This window comes from Maniola hyperantus, chromosome 4 (genome assembly GCF_902806685.2).
Source record: "Maniola hyperantus chromosome 4, iAphHyp1.2, whole genome shotgun sequence".
NCBI classification, from domain to species: Eukaryota; Metazoa; Arthropoda; class Insecta; order Lepidoptera; family Nymphalidae; genus Maniola; species Maniola hyperantus.
The window spans coordinates 13,552,066-13,571,464 of NC_048539.1; the positions used below are offsets into that span (position 1 = coordinate 13,552,066).

At 41.4% G+C, this 19,399-nt stretch overlaps 3 protein-coding genes across 6 annotated transcripts in view; 1 reads left to right on the plus strand and 2 right to left on the minus strand.

Annotated features, from left to right (window-relative positions):
- The window catches only part of LOC117996821 (seminal metalloprotease 1-like), a 29,093-nt gene extending 24,394 nt beyond the window's left edge, over positions 1-4,699 (plus strand). For all 4 annotated transcript variants that reach the window (XM_069498044.1, XM_069498045.1, XM_069498043.1 and 1 more), the window contains exons 2-6: positions 677-889; positions 1,759-1,868; positions 2,948-3,164; positions 3,954-4,090; positions 4,432-4,699. In XM_069498044.1, coding sequence (XP_069354145.1) covers positions 697-889; positions 1,759-1,868; positions 2,948-3,164; positions 3,954-4,090; positions 4,432-4,557 — 783 coding nt within the window. In that variant the 5' untranslated portion in view covers positions 677-696 and the 3' untranslated portion in view covers positions 4,558-4,699. The remainder of the gene's footprint in view (positions 1-676; positions 890-1,758; positions 1,869-2,947; positions 3,165-3,953; positions 4,091-4,431) is intronic.
- Positions 4,700-6,870: 2,171 nt separating this feature from the next.
- LOC117996822 (seminal metalloprotease 1-like) lies at positions 6,871-12,845 on the minus strand. The gene is made up of 6 exons (XM_034984959.1): positions 12,728-12,845; positions 11,566-11,799; positions 10,371-10,477; positions 9,647-9,857; positions 7,876-8,012; positions 6,871-7,203 (listed from the first exon to the last, which is right to left on the minus strand). Exons 1-6 carry the CDS (start codon positions 12,843-12,845, stop codon positions 6,871-6,873), a joined length of 1,140 nt encoding a protein of 379 aa, XP_034840850.1.
- Positions 12,846-14,567: 1,722 nt separating this feature from the next.
- Positions 14,568-19,011, minus strand: LOC117996823 (low choriolytic enzyme-like). Its single transcript, XM_034984960.1, has 6 exons — positions 18,894-19,011; positions 18,224-18,454; positions 17,129-17,235; positions 16,073-16,283; positions 15,504-15,640; positions 14,568-14,885 (listed from the first exon to the last, which is right to left on the minus strand). The coding sequence occupies exons 1-6, from the start codon at positions 19,009-19,011 to the stop codon at positions 14,568-14,570; spliced, it is 1,122 nt and encodes a 373-aa protein (XP_034840851.1).
- Positions 19,012-19,399: the final 388 nt, after the last annotated feature.

Below are 19,399 nucleotides of genomic sequence, written 5' to 3' on the forward strand. Positions count from 1 at the left end.
CGGCAGTGTGAACAGTCAGAGATCAACTTTTAATATCTAATATGCATCTCTTTGGTTTACACGGAATGTACATGTATTGTGCGTTTCCTGAGAGAGAAAATCGCTGATAGTTAGTCGTTTTCTCGCCGACGGTCGGACCACTGCCTTTGTTGGATGCTAAAGTTCATTTTTAAAGTACTATAGCTGGTGTGGAAGACGTTGAAATTGGTATAGTCACTAGTCACCACCATATTATAAATGCGAAAGTGTTTGTTTGTTGGTTTATCCTGCGGTTACGAGCAACGGATCGACGAAATTTTTTGCAATGGACATAGGTAGGTATTTAGACATAGAGAGTGACATAAGCTATTTTCCCCGGACAATCCCACGGAATTTGTAAAAACATAGTCGACTCGACTAATGCTTCTAAAAACCGTAATTTTAATATACATAGAAGCCTTTGTATAAGACCTGTTTTTTTAAATTATTATTATTATTAAAAAGAATATTAGCCATTTTAAATGACTAATATTCCCCTTTCCTCTCCAATTAAGTGTCAAGCTTGTGCTAGGAGTAGGTACGACAATAGTGCAACGGGCGGGGTTTGAACCGTCGACCTTTCGGTTTTCAGTCCACTCCTATACCGGTTGTGCTATTGAGGCTCTGGACCTAGACTCTACCTGACTGTACTTTTCAGACAGTGTTGTAGGCGACTTGATGTCCCTCCGCGGCGCGCTACCACCAGACGTCAACCTCGAGGAGCACAGCGGTTTCTTCCAGGGCGACATAGTGCTGGACGACGCATACATAGACGGCTTGGTCAACTCCATGCTACGTAACGCTTACATCGGCTACGACTCGCGCTGGCCGAATAACACCGTGCCTTATGAGTTCAATCACAAAGATTTTGGTAAGTTACGTCCACAAACCATGGTGGTCTGTGGTTATGTCACACCAGACGTCAACCTCGAAGGAGCATAGCGGTAACTTCCAGGGCGACATAGTGCTGGACGACGCATACATAGACGGCTTGGTCAACTCCATGCTACGTAACGCTTACATCGGCTACGACTCGCGCTGGCCGAATAACACCGTGCCTTATGAGTTCAATCATAAAGATTTTGGTAAGTTACGTCCACAAACCTTGGTGGTCTGTGGTTATGTCACACCAGACGTCAACCTCGAAGGAGCACAGTGGTTACAGTACGCGGCAGAATTTAATGTACGTCAGCCTTTAGAATGACATTTCGGCTTTGTAGAGCGTTGTCTCTGTCACTCATACCCTATATGATGTTTTATGGGTCTCAACAGAGACCACGCTCTACAAATCTGCTATCTCCTTCTACCGCGGTATCCTGCGTGAGCGACGAATAAGTACTACGCGACGCGACGACGCGACGACGCTGCGAACGCGACGAACGCGATCAACTCAACGGCATAGTGCATACCGTGCTTGGGGCCTATAATAGCAGTCTGCGGCGAGACGCAGACTGCCATATACGCATTACGTCGCGTCGTCGTGTCGCGTCGCGTCGCGTCGTATTCGTCGCTCACGCAGGACACCGCGTAAAGGTCGTTGTACATTACTTTTTGTCGCGTACTGTACTAGGACGACATAGTGCTGGACGCGGCGCATACATAGACAGCATGGTCAACTCCATGCTACGTAACGCTGTTACGTACTTACACTTTTTAAAAAATCTAGCCAAATAATGAGAGCCTCTGATACTTGTATGCTTGTATTTTATATCATCTAATTACTGCTTGTATTTTGTACAGACGAAGAGCAACAAGATGCCATCCGAGAAGGTATGAATCTTATTTCCAACAAAACTTGTGTCAAGTTTCGACCACGACTACCCAAAGACAAAGTTTACGTGAATATTACGGTAAGAGTTTCCATTTCATAATAACTAATATTATAGTCCGTAGAAAGTGACTCCTCACGCGCCATTTTGACTCTGTGGTTCATGTCGAAAGTACGATTCACCTTTATAATAATCGTACTTTTGACATGAAATTTGACACGTATAAAGTGTCGTTAAATGTCGCGTGAGGAGTTAAATTTTACGCGTTCTATATTCCGAGACAATTAGTCGCTAACTACAGGCCTCATAACAAAGCTCAGAGTCACAGCGGGCGATGGAGAGAGCTATCTATGCTTAGAATTTCTATGCGTGCTCAAAGAACCAGAATCACGGACATAGCGGACATAACTCAACGGGTTGCGAAGCTGAAGCTAAAGTGGCAATCGGCAGGGCACATAGTTCGAAACCCGATAATCGTTGGGATTCCAAGGTGTTAGAATAGCGACCTCGCACCGGGCAAGCGGGTCGTAAGTGATGACAAATGATTATGATTACTGCCACCCATGAACATTTTGCAGCACAGACTTTTCCGGAATTAGTTGATCCGCCCCTCGAATATGTTGAAATCTGTGGGCACACCTAGGAAGAGAGTTGATTAGTTATTAATATTATTAAATAAAAGACGTTTACTCTTTTCCATTTAAAAACGACACGGACAATTTTTGTTGAAAATGCGCCAATCTTACGAGCACTTAGGTATTTACCTTGCTCAATGGTTTGATTAGTTCAACAACTAGAGTATTTAACATTAGCCATAATGAATTTTGTAATATATCTAACTCAACTTGCAGTTCCCGCTCCTACAGCTCGTCCGCGTCGTGCCCGCGTTTACATTTCTCTCCATACCCGAGCACATCTCTTCGTCCACGCTTGCTCTTCTCACCCCTCCCACGGCCTACCTGCTGCGCTGTAAGCGCGGCGTCGCGTCGTGGTCTAGCCGTAGCCCAGTCGACCCGACGTAAAGCTGTTGAGCTGCTTTTACATTAGACGGCGATGGAAAGGCGATACGGTGACGACTGACGATCCCTTTCCGAGTGTGCTATCACCTTAAATCAATAAAAAGTCAGAACTTTGAATGTAATTGTATGAGTCGTTTCTAGGGAAATGCAACTGGTTGCTACGCTCACGTCGGCTACTACCCAGGGCTAATTAAAGGGACGCGCGTCCTGAACTACGCCCCTCATCCTCCGGGACAAGGGTGCTTAAAGAATGGTACAATCGTACATGAACAGTTACATACCCTCGGCTTTCAACACATGCATAGTACGTACGACCGGGATAAATGGATACGCGTTATAGAAGAAAATATCATGCCTGGTATGTGTAATAGTACGCGACAAGTCGAAAAGGCAATCGGAGTATGAGTCGGGGGGACACCCCGCACACGTCTCCCACGCTATACCGCACCGGATTCGCGCGGGAGACGTGTGCGGGTGTGCGGGGCGTCTCCACCTCGATTGCCATCTCGACCTGTCGCGTACAGTTTACGTTTTACGTACGTATTTACGTTTTTCAAAATCGCGCGGGAACTCTTTGTTTTTCCGGGATAAAAGTAGCCTATGTTTTAATCCAGGGTATAATCTATCTCCATTCCAAATTTCAGCCAAATCCGTCCAGTAGTTTTTGCGTGATTGAGTAACAAACATTCAAACATCCACACTTTCACATTTATAATCCAAACTAATATTATAAATGCGAAAGTGTGTCTGTCTGTCTGTCTGTCCGTCTGTCTGTCTGTCCGTCTGTCTGTATGTCTGTCTGTCTGTCTGTCTGCTAGCCTTTCACGGCCCATCCGTTCAACCGATTTTGATGAAATTTAGTACAGCGATAGCTTGCATCCCGGGGAAGGACAAAGGCTACTTTTTATCCCGGAAAATCAAAGAGCTCCCACGGGATTTCAAAAACCTAAATCCACGCAGACGAAGTCGCGGGCATCATCTAGTATTAAATATTAGGATGCATAGAGATAGTTGAAAGGACGGAGAGTAACATAGGCTACTTTTTATCCCAGAAAATCAAAAAGTTTCCACGGTATTTCTAAAAACCTAAATCCACGCGGACGAAGTCGTGGGCATCAGCTAGTTGTTAATTGCGCGTTGTTCACAGAAGCGTTATCGTTCTTCGCAATCTTCACTTCCGATCAGGTGAGCAACTTGGGGGTGCCATACGACATCCAGAGCGTCCTCCATTACAGCCCCCTGGCCTTTTCGCGGAACGGAAGCTACACTATCGAAGCCTTGAAGGTTAGTCTAAATATATAAAAGGAAAAGGTGACTGACTGACTGGACTGATCTATCAACGCACAACTCAAACTTCTGGGCGGATCGGGCTGAAATTTTGCATACAGATATGAGATAGCTATTATGACGTAGGCATCCGCTAAGAAAGGATTTTTGAAAATTCATCTCCTAAGGGGTGAAATAGTGGGTTTGAAATTTGTGTATTCCACGCGGACGAAGTCGCGAGCATAAGCTAGTTATTTATATATTTACGTATTTAAAGCAACCCGCTCAGGCTTCGCATGGGGACAGGGGAACACACGGATTTTCAGTTTGAGTCACTTTAGTTTTCTATTCTCTTTCAGCCCTACGAAGGTTTAATGGGTCAGCGCGATTACGTCACTGAGAGTGATTGGCTCAGGGTCAACAGGCACTACGACTGTCCCGGCGCGTGGGATGAACCAGATAAAAAGATCTGTGATTTATGCTAGTGCTTTGGTCTACAAGCGTCATCATGATCAACCCATCACCGGCTCACTACAGAGCGCGGGTCTCCTCTCCCTTTTCTTTTCTTTAAGTATTTAATTGAATAAATCAATAAAAAGCAAAAATAAAATATAGGTTTTTATAGTCGTTGTTTCTTTATTTCTTTATTTTCTTATAGGTAACTAAGTAAGTACATAATCTACAAACACTTTGTACCTACCTGTACAATATCTACCAAGCCAAGATAAGATAATAAGAGATAATATTATGAATTTTGATTTATGACAAGTTATGGCAAGTGAAGACAGCTGACAGGCACAAACTATAAAATATTTTTTATGTAGGTAGGCACCTAATAATGTATACATTGTACCTACTTATGGTGCAGAATAACCACGGGCCAAAGCACATTATTTATGTGCCAGTGTTATGTAAAACACAGTCTTATCCAGTGTATTTATAAAAAATATTTTTCCGTTCAATATCACAATTCATCTTGACCTGTCGCGAACCATATAGGAATAATTTTAATTCGAATCTGCGATTTGAATAATCTATGAAAAGCGAATTTACAGTTTGTAGTGCGATCCAGCAATTTTCGTCGACCCAGTACCACCATAATCCTAAAGCGTGCTTTTTTTTTTTTAAAGAATATTAGCCATGTTAAATGACTAATATACCCCTTTCCTCTCCAACTAAGCGTCAAGCTTGTGCTAGGAGTAGGTACGACAATAGTGCAACGGGCGGGGTTTGAGCCGTTCGACCTTTCGGTTTTCAGTCCACTCTTTTACCCGTTGAGCTATTGAGGCTCCAGCTTTGACCACAAACATGGGGGATGTTTCCATAAAGCTAGATTCAAAATATCGCAATACTTTTCCGCAAACGAAAAAATAATAAGTACTTACTCCGTCTACTCAGTGGCGTGCACAGGGTTTGAAGCCAGGGTAGGCATTAGTTAGGTAGGAACCTGTTCAATGGCAGGTCATAATGAAAAATATGCATTGCAACTGGGGTAAGCAGTGCATTTATGCCTCTATGACCTGCACGCCACTGCGTCTACTTATTCTCTAATTAAGTTAAATATAAACGTCATTTAGCACAGTTTATTTTTAGTGCGACCCAGCTACCTACCGTTATCTTTTTCGGTAACTGGCAAAAGGGCCGCGATAAAATATTATTTACAAAACATACAAGCTCAAGTTTTTTTAAGTGGCCCCCGAGGAGCAATGCGACCTTCGTGTTGTCGGGTGAACATATTATTGTGACGCCTGGATTTGCTTAGATGGACCAACAGTTGTTCATTGCCCGGACAGTCTTGTTTTGTTCTCCAACAGGTTCAATTCGTACCTAGTGTAAACAGTGTACATCTAATGATTTTTTTATTTAGATAACTGTAAGTTAGTCCATTGACTGCTATCTCATTTGGTGGTAAGTGATGATGCAAACTAAGATGACAGCGGGCTAGCATGGAAGGGATATGTCAGTTTTTTCCCCCTTTCCACTCCAACTAAGCGTAAAGCTTGTGTTAGGAGTAGGTACGGCAATAGTGCAACGGGCGAGGTTTGAACCTTGACCTTTCGGTTTTCAGTCCACTCCTTTACCAGTTGAGCTATTGAGGCTCAAACCGTGTCAAAAGTTTACAAGAGGTTTAAAACGTGTCTACAAATATTGGGTTTGTTGGTTGGTTAATATTCAAACGAGAATGAAATTACGTTTTTACGTAGCAAGTGACGAATGGTCCTCTGTTATCTTCTTCTTGTCCTTTATCCCACGCTTTGTGGGGTCAGCACTCAGCACATCATGTCTCTTTCTTCCACTCACTTCTGTCATACGTCAACGCACTATCCTCCATTTTTACACACATATCTCTTTCACACAATCCATCCACCTTTTCTTTGGTCTTCCTCTCCTCTTTTTTCTTGTTTGGATGTTTAACATTCTTCTAGTGACATGATTTTCTTCCCTCCACATTACATGGACGTACCATGCAAACCTATTACCTATCATCTTTTCCACAGGAGGGTCCTCTGTTAATTATTACAAAATTAAATTACAGTCCTCGGACAAAACTCATAGTCATCCTACCGCTTGCTTTGAAGTGTTCGTATCATGTAGACGCCGCCTGTCGCCGTAAATCCTGTCAGGACAAATTTCCACTCTTTGAAATATCCAGTTAAAAACGAGGCGCAGATTCAATTCAATTTATTGCTTACTACATGAATGAAATAGTGGTGAACGGGACGATAAATATATCAGCTAAAAATAATTTGCAAACACATTATTTTTATTCTAGTTAGGCTTGCGCTTGGGGGGTTGTCCTAATCTTCAACAATAACTTCTTCAACATTTTCATTTTCGTTAACAGTTTCTTGGTTAGTAAAATCTTCGTTGACCGTGTTGTCTTCGCTAGCTGAATCTTCATTAACTTTAGAAGCCAGAGCTTGAACGTAAGCATTATCTTCATCAGTAAAAAGTCCCTTTTTAGGCGCCGGCAAATTCATCTTTATCAGAGGTAAGGTGCTATCTACTTCCTCCTTCATTCGCTGTATGTTTCTTTCATTCCAAGCTCCGGGGCAGTTGTAGTGTCTGCGGAGCCTCAACCAGTCCCAGTGGGTTGCGTGCTCTCTCTGACCCATGGTGCCGCTGTGACTCTGCGAGGAAATACAAAACACTTTCTTCAACTTGATGAGACAAGCACAAGAAATCATAGAATGAGGGCGAGAGATACCCAGCAGATTTGTCACAGTATCTGTTCAAAGCTCAAGTGACGATGCAGTTAGGCTGAGATAAAATGAAACGAATATTTTACTTTGCTCAGAGTTGAAAGGAGGCAGATTGATGAAGACATAAGTCTCATTTTAATATTGTCCTAAGTCTGAGCAAAGTCGAAATACACTCTATAGATTTCAGCCAGATAGGAGTAGCTAAAGCTGACTTGAAAGAGGTGGGTATGGCCTATACCCTAAAACGGTTCATACGCGACATCGTACCGGAACGCTAAATCGCTTGGCCGTACGTCTTTTCCTATATGGATTTGGAGAAATCTGCATGTCTCCGTAGAGTTCTTGAATATTTTGGGTAATGTATTGGTCTTAGTTTTATGTTCTCCTCTCCTATAAAAGTGATTTAATATTTGCCCATGGGCAGAGGAAGTAAGTCATTAATAATTTGTGGATGCTGATGATAATATGGATTTAAAATTCGCATTCACATTTCGTACTGACAGTCTACAAAATTTCTAATCAGTTTTTACACTGGAACGCTCAGATTATGAATTAAAAACTTAAAGTCTGTTTGAATATTCAGCTATCAATGTGTTTTACCCTTAATGCAGTAATGGTAGGCTGACGGTTTCTGCTGAAAGCAAAGGCGCCATAGTGCATACTGCTCGTGTACTCGTAGGGCAAGCCCAGGAGGTCAACTTGGTTGCGAGGGAATTGCTCAAAGGCGTACCAGTATTCTGTGAAATATAAACATAAGTTTTGCCAGAATGGGCTAGTTGACACTTTTTTTAAGTAGGTCTTAAATGGTTAATATTTGTCCAATTAGATAAAAAAAATTAACACTATATTTTTTTGCGCCCTAAAAACCGTAAGACTTTAATTTAAAAATATATTTTTCTTAGACAGGTGAAAACACTGTCGGCCATGTTTGGCCGATAGATTATCTGTGCTCTGACGTCATGCATTTGTAAACAACAGCATAACCTCCCAAAGTTTAATAAACATGACTTCTATACTAGTTTACATGAAAAATATAGTAATTATCGTTATTGTATCATCCGAGAATGTAAAAACGCATCGATAAAGACTACAGGAAAGTTGTGGATTAGAGTGCCCAGTGAAATAAATATACGTAACACGTGAAGACTTGCTTAAAGGGATCCTATATCACTAACGACTTCAACCCAAATTTATTTTTGCAAAGATCACTTTGTTGTAAGTCTTAGGTACTTAATAACTTATTCAATTTATAAAGAGAAAACGATATTTTTTTACGTTTACTATGAGTTTTTAAAAACATATAAAAACTAGCTTATGCTCGTGACTTCGCCCGCGTGGACTTCATAAATTTCAAACCCCCATTTAACCCACTCAGGGGTGGAATTTCAAAAAATCCTTTCCTAGTGGATACCTTCTCTTTACCTACAAAGAACACACCCACCAAATTTCATGTATCTAGGACCAGCTGTTTAGATGTTTAGGCTGTGCGTTGATATATAAGTTAGTCAGGACTTTAAATTTTATATATATGGATACTACGTTAGTCCCCGCGTGACATAGGGATGACATTTCTTTGTTTACATATTGAATGACGTCACATTATGGCTGACAGCGTTTTCTGCGTTTCAAATAAAAATAAAAACTGTATTTTTTAAAATTGGATTTATATATCCATCCTGCGTTTTTAATAATTGTTATTGATATATTTCGTTGTCTTAAGCAAAATACTATAATAAATAATCATTTATTGGACGAAACTAGATATGAGTCAAGTAGCCTATTGTATTCGCGCACTTTACCATAATCTGCTATAACAGACCAATCTGTATGGTACAACGTGCATTATGCGATAAGCAACGCCCGCCTTCCCACCTCTAATAATATGCAGGAATATTCTACCTGTTGCGTAGTGGTGGTGCGGATTGCTTACTTGGGAGGGCGGGCAGTGCATATCGCATGCTGCACTTGGCAACCATGTTACACTTTACCTACATTACGTACTATACTATATCATTGACTAAAAGATGGCAAGGTAAAGCCTGCTTCTAAACATATTTTGATCGGTAAAAGTTTACGAAATACCTCAGGTTGGTTTACGTTATCAAACGCATTTCGCTCATGAGTTCGATCACTACAAACAGTTTTTACACGACTCGACTGCCCAGAAAAAGGAATGTAAGTAATGTTTTCAGAGTAAGTATAAATGTGAACGACGTGAGTCTCTTTATTCCACCATAACTTCTAAATTTCTTAACGGGGTGTCGTTAGAATCCTTACTTACATCATCCCACACTGACACTGGCTACAATTTTTTTTTAAAATTCAATATGGCAAGGCAGTTGTGTTCGTTTCGCTAAAAAAAACAACTTACGCTGTTCAATGTTATTCCAATTGATGCGCACGAAGTCATTCCGTACGAAGGTTTCATGCATGTGCTGGAATCCCAGGTTGTGGAGCAGCTCGTGGATGATGACGACGTGGTTGAAACACCCCCGGCCGGGGGTGTTGCGAGCCAGGTTATTGATGCGGTTAGGATGGACGGTCGAGTAACCAACGTGTGCATAGCATCCAGTCCCTTGACCCTGAATGCACAAATACTTGTATTCTTTTCAGGGTTCCGTACGTCATGATGGAAAAGTCCGTTTGTCTGACTCTCCGTGTGTCACGACCCTAGTTCTTAGGGTATAGATAACAAGCTGAAATTCGTATCGGATAGATACTAAAATCAATTATTATTAGCCTTATTCTTAAAAACTCAGGTTGCTAGTAGGTATAATGCAATAATAAGATACGATTTTATTACTACAGTCACAGAAGAAATTTGAAGTCAAAGAAATTTGAATTGAATTGAATTGAAGACTACAGTCCAAGACCCTATTCACGGTTTTCGGATTTATTTCTTTACTTGTGCTATAAGACCTACCTTTCATGATTCTAGGTCTACGCAAAGAGGTCGAATAGGAGAATAGGTTTCATGACAGACACGACAGACGGACAGACAGACAACGAAGTGATTCTATATGGGTTCCTTTTATCTTTTTGAGGTACGGAACCCTAAAATTACTAAGTTATTATAACATCAATACATTCCTTACCCTAATTGTAACGAAAACCCGTTCGTTGGTTCGTCTGCGGAACCTGACACAGGAGAAGTGCTCGATCCAACTCATAGCTGTTAAGATAGCTTGCTGTTGTGCAGAATCTGATTGAGGGAAAAATACATGGTGTTAGTATAGTATAAGGAGAGACAGAATTATCCGAAACCTTTGATCTCGTGGTAAATGACCACGACGTCGACGACTGGAATTACTGGGGCCGTCTCGGGTCGCTCTCTTACCCCACGATTGCTCAGTCTTGACGGCTTCGTCTATCCTCTGTAATTCTGTAGGCAATAGCACACTGTCCTTACTAAGATAATAATGCCCATAACATTTCGACAAACTGAGGTTAGGACCGATGTCTAGATGTACCAAAACAATTATGAGCCTCGTATCGTACTACCCGAAGGATATTACGCTATATTATATCATATTAATATATTATACTATATTATGTTACCCTTGTGCCTATAATGAATAAATAAAAAGTATAATAATACATACTATAAGGACACAAGAAAAAATTCAAAACTCAAATGTGAAAATCGTGCAAACAGCTAATCGCGCTGACAGCTGAGAACTTGAAGAAAACTGTGTACTCGAAGGAGCATTTGAGCGTTTGTCAAGCAGCAAAGACAACGAAAAAATTTCAATCAATCAATCAATCAATCAATAAGCCTGTTTGCGTCCACTGCTGGACATAGGCCTTCCCGCTTCCCCTTCAAGAGCACGCCACCGCACACGATCCTCCGCCTTCCTCATCCACCCACTTCCCGCTATCTTCTTAAGGTCCAGCGAGTTGGAGGTCGTCCCACACTGCGCTTGCTGATACGCGGTCTCCACTCCAGAACACGTCTGCCCCATCGGCCATCGGTTCTGCGGCAGACGTGGCCTGCCCACTGCCACTTCAGCTGGCTAATTCGATGGGCTATGTCGGTCACTCTGGTTCTCCTACGGATTTCCTCGTTACGGATTTTGTCCCTCAGAGAAATACCCAACATAGCCCGCTCCATAGCGAAAAAATTTAGAAACTACAAATTTCCGAATTGCCCCTGCCGGAATCTAACCTGGCGACTCCCTCTTATAAGACCGCATGCACTCACCACTGCGCCAGGGAGGTCGTCATAAATCTCTTGAGTTTAACCTCGCCAATTATCTTACGCATTAAAATCTATTGCATTTAATAACTTACTAAATTCATTAACCCCAAATTGCCAGATCATAACGTTTCCCGGCCATTTTGTGTTAGCCACGATGAAAGCGTTTCTATTGCTGCCAGGATCACTACCAGCGCCGGCGTAGTCCGCCACCAGGGCTTCTAATTGCGAGTCATCTAGGAGTACGTCGCCTTGGTGCTTCCCACTGTTTTCCCAAATACTTGCTTCAGGGTTGGATAGCATACGGGCATTAAACAAAACGCCATCATCTGTAAAAAATCATATTGGTGCAGATTTGGTTGTTCAGTGAATATCATCGATGTATAATTGTGACAAGCTGTGTGTGATAAGCTGTGATAGCCAAGTGGTTAGGACGTCCGCCTTCCAATTGGAGGTCGGAGGTTCGATCCCGGGCACGCACATCTGACTTTTCGGAGTTATGTGCGTTTTAATTAATTAAATATCATTTGCTTTAACGGTGAAGGAAAACATCGTGACGAAACCTGCATGCCTGAGAGTTCTCCATAATGTTCTCAAAGGTGTGTGAAGTCTACCAATCCGCACACGGCCAGCGTGGTAGACTATGGCCAAAAACCCTTCTCACTCTGAGAGGAGACCCGCGCTCTGTAGTGAGCCGGTGATGGGTTGATCGTGATGATGATGATGATAATTGTGACCGTAATTGCATCGCATAAGAAAGCTGTGATAGCCTAGTGGTTAAGACATCCGCGCCTCCTTTAACTTTTCGGAGTTATGTGCGTTTTAAGTAATTAAATATCACTTGCTTTAACGGAAAAGGAAAGCGTCGTGAGGAAACCTACACACCTCAGAGTTCTCCATAATGTTCTCAAAGGTGTGTGTGTGTGTGTAAAGTCTGCCAGTCCGCACTCGACTAATCTGGTAGATTTCTTATTCTAAGAGGAGACCCGTGCTCTGTAGTAAGGCGGTGTCATGGGTTGATCATGATGATGATCGCATAAGTACTAAATCATCATCATCATGATCAACCAATGGCCGCCCCATCATGTCAGAATGAAAATAAAAAAATAAATATTTATGTCATCATCAAGTGAATAATCATTACAATTAGATAATGATGACTATTTTGCCGACAGCGATTCGCGCGATGCGATTCACTATCGTTATACTAGAGACCAGAGATATAAAAAATCTATATAAAAATGTATTAGTAGGTACCTATTCTGCTACGTTCCAGAGCCTCCTTAAGTTTGAAGATCTCTTCCCTGGTCCTGGTCACAGGCGGACCGCAAGCGGCAAGTCCGATGAAGAAGAACAGCACTCCCACACGCTTCATTTCCGACTTTTGGATAAGTTTTCCACTCCGCGTTTGCTTTTATATATAATAGAATGCACGTATCCAAAATAATCGGATTAACCCTCCATTGAGAACATCAATGTGTTAAACAAGTAACAAAGAAACCCCGACTACGGTTTGCACTGCGTCATTTTCAGCCCGCACATAAAATCCGCCACCCGTCATTTTGATTTTTGAGAATGGCCAATGACACACGCCCCATAAATCTATCTAATGACGTTACATATATCCAAATCGGTTGAGCCGTTGAGTAAATAGAAACGGATAGGATAGGAGGACCTCAGGCGTAAAAGATCATTGATGCCTTGATCTTCATTTTCTGACTCATTTTAAAAATTATAAAAATGCAGGTTTTCCTAGATAATCTAAATATATAAAAGGAAAAGGTGACTGACTGATCTATCAATGCACAGCTCAAACTCAGTAGTTTGAGCTGTGCGTTAATGGGACGGATCGGGCTGAAATTTGGCAAGCAAATAGCTATTAAGACGTCGGCATCCGATAAGAAAGCATTTTTGAAAATTGTGTAGTCCACGCGGACAAAGTCGCGTGCATACGCTAGTTTTATGATAAAATTAATGGCCAGATCCATTATCAAATTACTGGGTGATTTTTCAGATTTTACGTGGTGTCAAGCCAGTCCTATCGGCGCGGCGCGCGGCGGCGCCGCCGGCAAAATATGCTTGACTTCAGCAGAGATTGGCGCTGTTGCTCACGTATTTTTATAGCGCGTCCAATGCTACTTATTTCACTCGCATTTCCAGAATTAAAAAATATGATCGGTCCTATAGGTACAATCACCTAAAGTCTAAACTCTTTCGTAGATAAACGTGCAGTGCTTTTGGTGACCAAACAATAGTATTAATTCATATAATTTTAAAGAATGTGCAGTTGAGGGTTAATATTTGGGTAATAAGGATAATTATTAAAGTTATCGTAATTGATGTTGGTGAAAAGTTTAATTACCTAAGTAAATCTTAGATAGTAAAATACATTTTAGATTAGGTACATGATTAGATACTTGGATATTATTAAAAAATAGACAAATGAGATTAATGCAATTAATAATTTAGATATTGTTTTGTGATTATCATTACAATACCTTATCAATCATCGGTATAACTGATTTTGACAAGATTCAGTACAGAAATAGCTTTCCATCCCAGAGACAAACTCTTAGATTTTTCGGGTTAAAACTATTTTTAACCCGAAAAATATAAGAGTTCGCATTGAGATTTTTTAAATCTCAATGCCTACGAAGTCGCGGGTATCAGCTAGTTTAGTACAAAACATTATTTTCTTATAAATTCAAAATCTTTTCCAATTGTTTATAATACACCATACTAATATTATAAATGCGAAAGTGTGTCTGTATGTCTGTCTGTCTGCTAGCTTTCACGGTCCAACAGTTTAACCGCTTTTGATAAAATTTGGTATAGAGTTAGCTTACATCCCGGACATAGGCTACTTTTTATCCCGGAAACGAAAAGAGATTTCACGGATTTTTAAAAACCTAAATCCACGCGGACGAAGTCGCGGGCATCACCTACTTATTTATATTTTCGATTGTATTACTCTTTCCTAGAGTACAGAAATTAGATTTCAGAGTTTTCTACTAATCATTGAAACAGTTTTAATACGCAAAACTTTAATTTATCTCTCGTTATTCGTTAATGATTATCATTTGTCAATGAATTGACACTAATCTTCAGCAATAACTTCTTCAACATTTTCATTTTCTTGGTTAGTAAAATCTTCGTTGACCATGTCTTCGCTAGCTGAATCTTCATTAACTTTAGAAGCCAGAGCTTGAACGTAGGCATTATCCTCATCAGTAAAAAGTCCCTTTTTAGGCGCCGGTAAATTCATCTTTATCAGAGGTAAGGTGCGATCTACTTCCTCCTTCATTCGCTGTATGTTTCTTTCATTCCAAGCTCCGGGGCAGTTGTAGTGTCTGCGGAGCCTCAACCAGTCCCAGTGGGTTGCGTGCTCTCTCTGACCCATGGCGCCGCTGTGACTCTGCGAGGAAATATGTAGCAAAGTAAGTACTTTCTACAACTTGATGACAAACACAAAAAAGCGGTAAATTGCGAGTCAGACCGAGGGTTCCGTACTCGAATATTTTTTCGACATTTTGCACGATAAATCAAAAAATATTATGCATAAAAATAAATAAAAATCTGTTTTAGATAAAGCCCTTTCATATGATACCCCACTTGGTATAGTTATCTTACTTTGAAAATTGGAAATAGTGTTATGTTGTAAACAGTATTATGTGAAAGACGGCACAGTGCTAAGCCATTGCGGACAAGTACGACGTAACGCAATTTGGGGAGAAGGGGTCTTTTAAAACATTACGATGCGTTACAGGGGCCGGAGGGCGGTTCGAGAGAGGGTCAAAAATTGTGCTACGTCATACTTCAACGCCCCCTTAGAGGGCAACCATATGCATGTGAAAAGACCCTTAGAGTGCAGTTCTAAGTACGTCACGTTGCCGTCACGCCCCTCTGCCGTCGCACGTCGTGTATTATAGTATATATGTGTGCATATACTTTATTGCACCACAAAACACAAATAACAGGTTACAAAGGGTCTTATCGCTAAATGGCAAACGAACAAATGGACAGTGTGTTTTACCCTTGTGGCAGTAATGGTAGGCTGTCTGTTAATGCTGAAAGCAAAGGCGCCGTAGTGCATACTGCTCGTGTACTCGTAGGGCAGGCCCAGGAGGTTGACTTGGTTGCGAGGGAATTGGTCAAAGGCGAACCAGTATGCTGTAAAAATAAACGTAAGTTTTACTAGAATTGGTATTCGCGCACTTTTCCATTAATCTGCTAAAAAAACACCACACTAATCCTGGAGGATTTGTGTGCTGTTGCATACTGGTGCAGGTGGTGTATTGCTAACGCATCATTCTCTTGAGTGTGCTGTGCTTAACATGTGCGATCACTACAAACAGTTTATACACGACTGGTTAAAAAAGGAGTGTAATGTTTTCATACGTTTTAAATACGTCATTAAAATATATCATCATACGTATCATCATAACGTAAGTTACTTAATTCCACCATAACTTCTAAATGCCTGACACATTTTGGATGTATGGGGTATCGTTAGAATCCTTACACCATCCCGAGTAACTCTGGCTATAATTTTTTATTTAAACTCGATATGGCAAGGTTCGTTTCGCTTAAAAAACAACTTACACCGATCAATGTTATTCCAATTGATGCGCACGAAGTCATTCCGTTCAAAGGTTTGGTGCATGTGCTGGAATCCCAGGTTGTGGAGCAGCTCGTGGATGATGACGACGTGGTTGAAACACCCCCGGCCGGGGGTGTTGCGAGCCAGGTTATTGACGCGGTCAGGCCATTGTGTGGAGAAGCCCACGTGTGCGTAGCATCCAGTGCCTTGGCCCTGAATGCACAAATATTTTTATCTAAGTATATAAAAGGGAAAGGTGCACTGACTGACTGACTAATCTATCAACGCACAGCTCAAACTACTGCACGGATCGGGCTGTTTGGCATGCAGATAGCTATTATGACGTAGGCATCCGCTAAGAAAGGATTTTTGAAAATTCAACCCCCAAGGGGTGTTTGAAATTTATGTAATCCACGAGGACCAAACCAATGGGATATTTGTGTTTAGTAAAAACTGCCATACCCTTCCAGGTTACCCCGCTTCTATCTTAGACTGCATCATCACTTACCACTAGGTATGATCGCAGTCAGGGGCTAACTTGTATCTGAGTGATAATAAAACTTCCACCACTGGAGCTAGCTCCAGAGAAAAAAACCGGCCAAGTGCGAGTCAGGCTCACGCAATGAGGGTTCCGTACTACAGTCGTATTTTTTCGACATTTTGCTGAATAATTCAAAAACTATGATACATAAAAATAAACAAAAATCTGTTTTAGAATGCACAGGTGAAGACCTTTCATATGATATCCCACTTGAATAGTTATCTTACTTAGAAAATTGAAAATACTAATTATTAGTTCATGACCACAATTTAATTTTTTTTGTTTAATCAAACCCTAAATTCCCGGTTTTCAGATTTTTCCCCAAATGTCAGCTATAAGATCTACCTACCTGCCAAATTTCATGATTCTAGGTCAACGGGAAGTACCCTGTAGGTTTCTTGTCAGACAGACGGACAGACAGACAGTCAGACAGACAACAAAGTGATCCTATAAAGGTTCCGTTTTGCTTTTGAGGTACTGAACCCTAAAAATAGCACCTATGTATAACATTTCTTACCCTTATCGTAACGACGACCCGTTCATTGGTTCGTCTGCGGAACCTGACACAGGAGAAGTGCTCGATCCAACTCATAGCTGTTAAGATAGCTTGCTGTTGTGCAGAATCTGATTAAAGGAGAAACAAAAGATGTTAGATAATGTCCATTATTCATTGTCCAGATAATATATGTCAGACTAGATGATGCTCGCGACTTCATCCGCGTGGATTTCAGTTTTTAAAAATCCCGTGGGAACTCTTTGATTTTCCGGGATAAGAAACCTATATGTCCTTCCCCGGGATGCAAGCTATCTCTGTACTAAATTTCGTCAAAATCGGTTGAACGGTTGGGCCGTGAAAGGCTAGCAGACAGACAGACAGACACACTTTCGCATTTATAATATTAGTGTGGATTTGGTTTAGACGGCAAAATAATTGGTTATTTGACTTTCATCATGATCAACCCTTCGCCGGCTCACTACAGAGCACGGGTCTCCTCTCAGAGTGAGAAGGGTTTTGGCCATAGTCTACCACGCTGGCCATGTGTGGATTGGTAGACGTTGACTATATCAAAAATAAATTATATCTCATGTGGTTATTAGTCTTCCAAAATACGTAAAAACAACGTCATTTGTTAGTTTTAACTTTTAAGTGTGATAACTATTTTAAATTATCGATTAAACTTACAAAGTACGTCACTATGATGTGACGTCACATTCCAGTATTTCATGGAATCTCGCATACTAAGCGCGCGTTTTGACGTTTGATAAAAAGTTACTGATTTGACTAGTTGTCAAATACCGTATTGGGATGTATAGTTTGATTGCAGTTTGCATCACAACTGCCTACTGCGCTGGGCAGAGCGCATAGTCTGAAAAACTGATAAACGTTGAGTTCTCGCATCAGAAAGCGCAGGGTTGGAAGAAATCCCCAAAACTAGCTGGACAGGCGCAAGACCGTGGCGTGTGGAAGCCCCTAGAAGAAACCTACAGCAATGACGTCTATCGATTGGCGATGAGGATGATACTGAGTCAAAATATAGGTGAGTATAATATGAAGCGGAAAATTCCTATTCTTAGTTAGCACGCATTGTATGTATTGCCTTTAACAACTTACTAAATTCATTAACCCCAAATTGCCAGATCATAACGTTTCCCGGCCATTTTGTGTTAGCCACGACGAAAGCGTTTCTGTTGCCAGGGTTACTACCAGCGCCGGCATAGTCCGCCACCAGGTCTTCTAACTGCGAGTCGTCTAGGAGTATGTCGCCTTGGTACTTTCCACTGTTTTCCCAAATACTTGCGTCAGGGTTGGATAGCATACGGGCATTAAACAAAACGCCATCATCTGTAAAAAATAATTTTATATTGGTTATTAATTTGATATAATATAGCTGATCCCCGCGGCTTCGCCCGCGTAGATTTAGGTTTTTAAAGATCCCGTATAGCCTATGGCACTCAGGAATAATTTAGCTTTCTACTGGTGACAGAATTTTTAAAATCGGTTCAGTAGTTCCAAAGATTACCCCCTACAAACAAACTTAACGACATTACCTCTTTATATTATAATAGTATAGATATAGATATAGGAAATCACGCACGATAGTTTAAACGGTCAAATATTGGTTCTGCGATTTATCATCATCATCATGATCAACCCATCGCCGGCTTACTACAGAGCACGGGTCTCCTCTCAGAGGTTACGGACAGACAGATAACAAAGTGATCCTATAAGGGTTCCTTTTTTCCTTTTGAGGTACAGAACCCTAAAAAGTATTATTAGGTACCTATTCTGCTACGTTCCAGAGCCTCCTTAAGTTTGAAGATCTCTTCCCTGGTCCTGGTGACGGGCGGACCGCAAGCGGCAAGTCCAATGAAGAAGAACAGCACTCCCACACCCTTCATTTCCGACTTTTGGATAAGTTTTTCACGTTTGCTTTTATATACAATAGAATGCACGTATCCAAAATAATCGGATTAACCCTCCATTGAGAAACATCAATGGGTTAAACAAGTAATTTAAAAAGTTTTCAAAAAAGCCCGACTGCGGTTTGCACTGCACCTTTTTCAGCCCGCACAGGGCATAAAAGCGAAAAGGTAAACCCCATTCAATGACATAGCCCAAACTATTAGCAAGCTGAAGTGGCAGTGGGCAGGTCATGCCTGTCGTAGAGGCGATGGCCGTTGGAGCCGGAAAGTCCTTGAGTGGAGACCGCGTTTAAGCAAGCGTAGTGTGGGACGCCCTCCAACACGATGGACCGACGATATAAAGAGGCTGGCGGGAAGTGGCTGG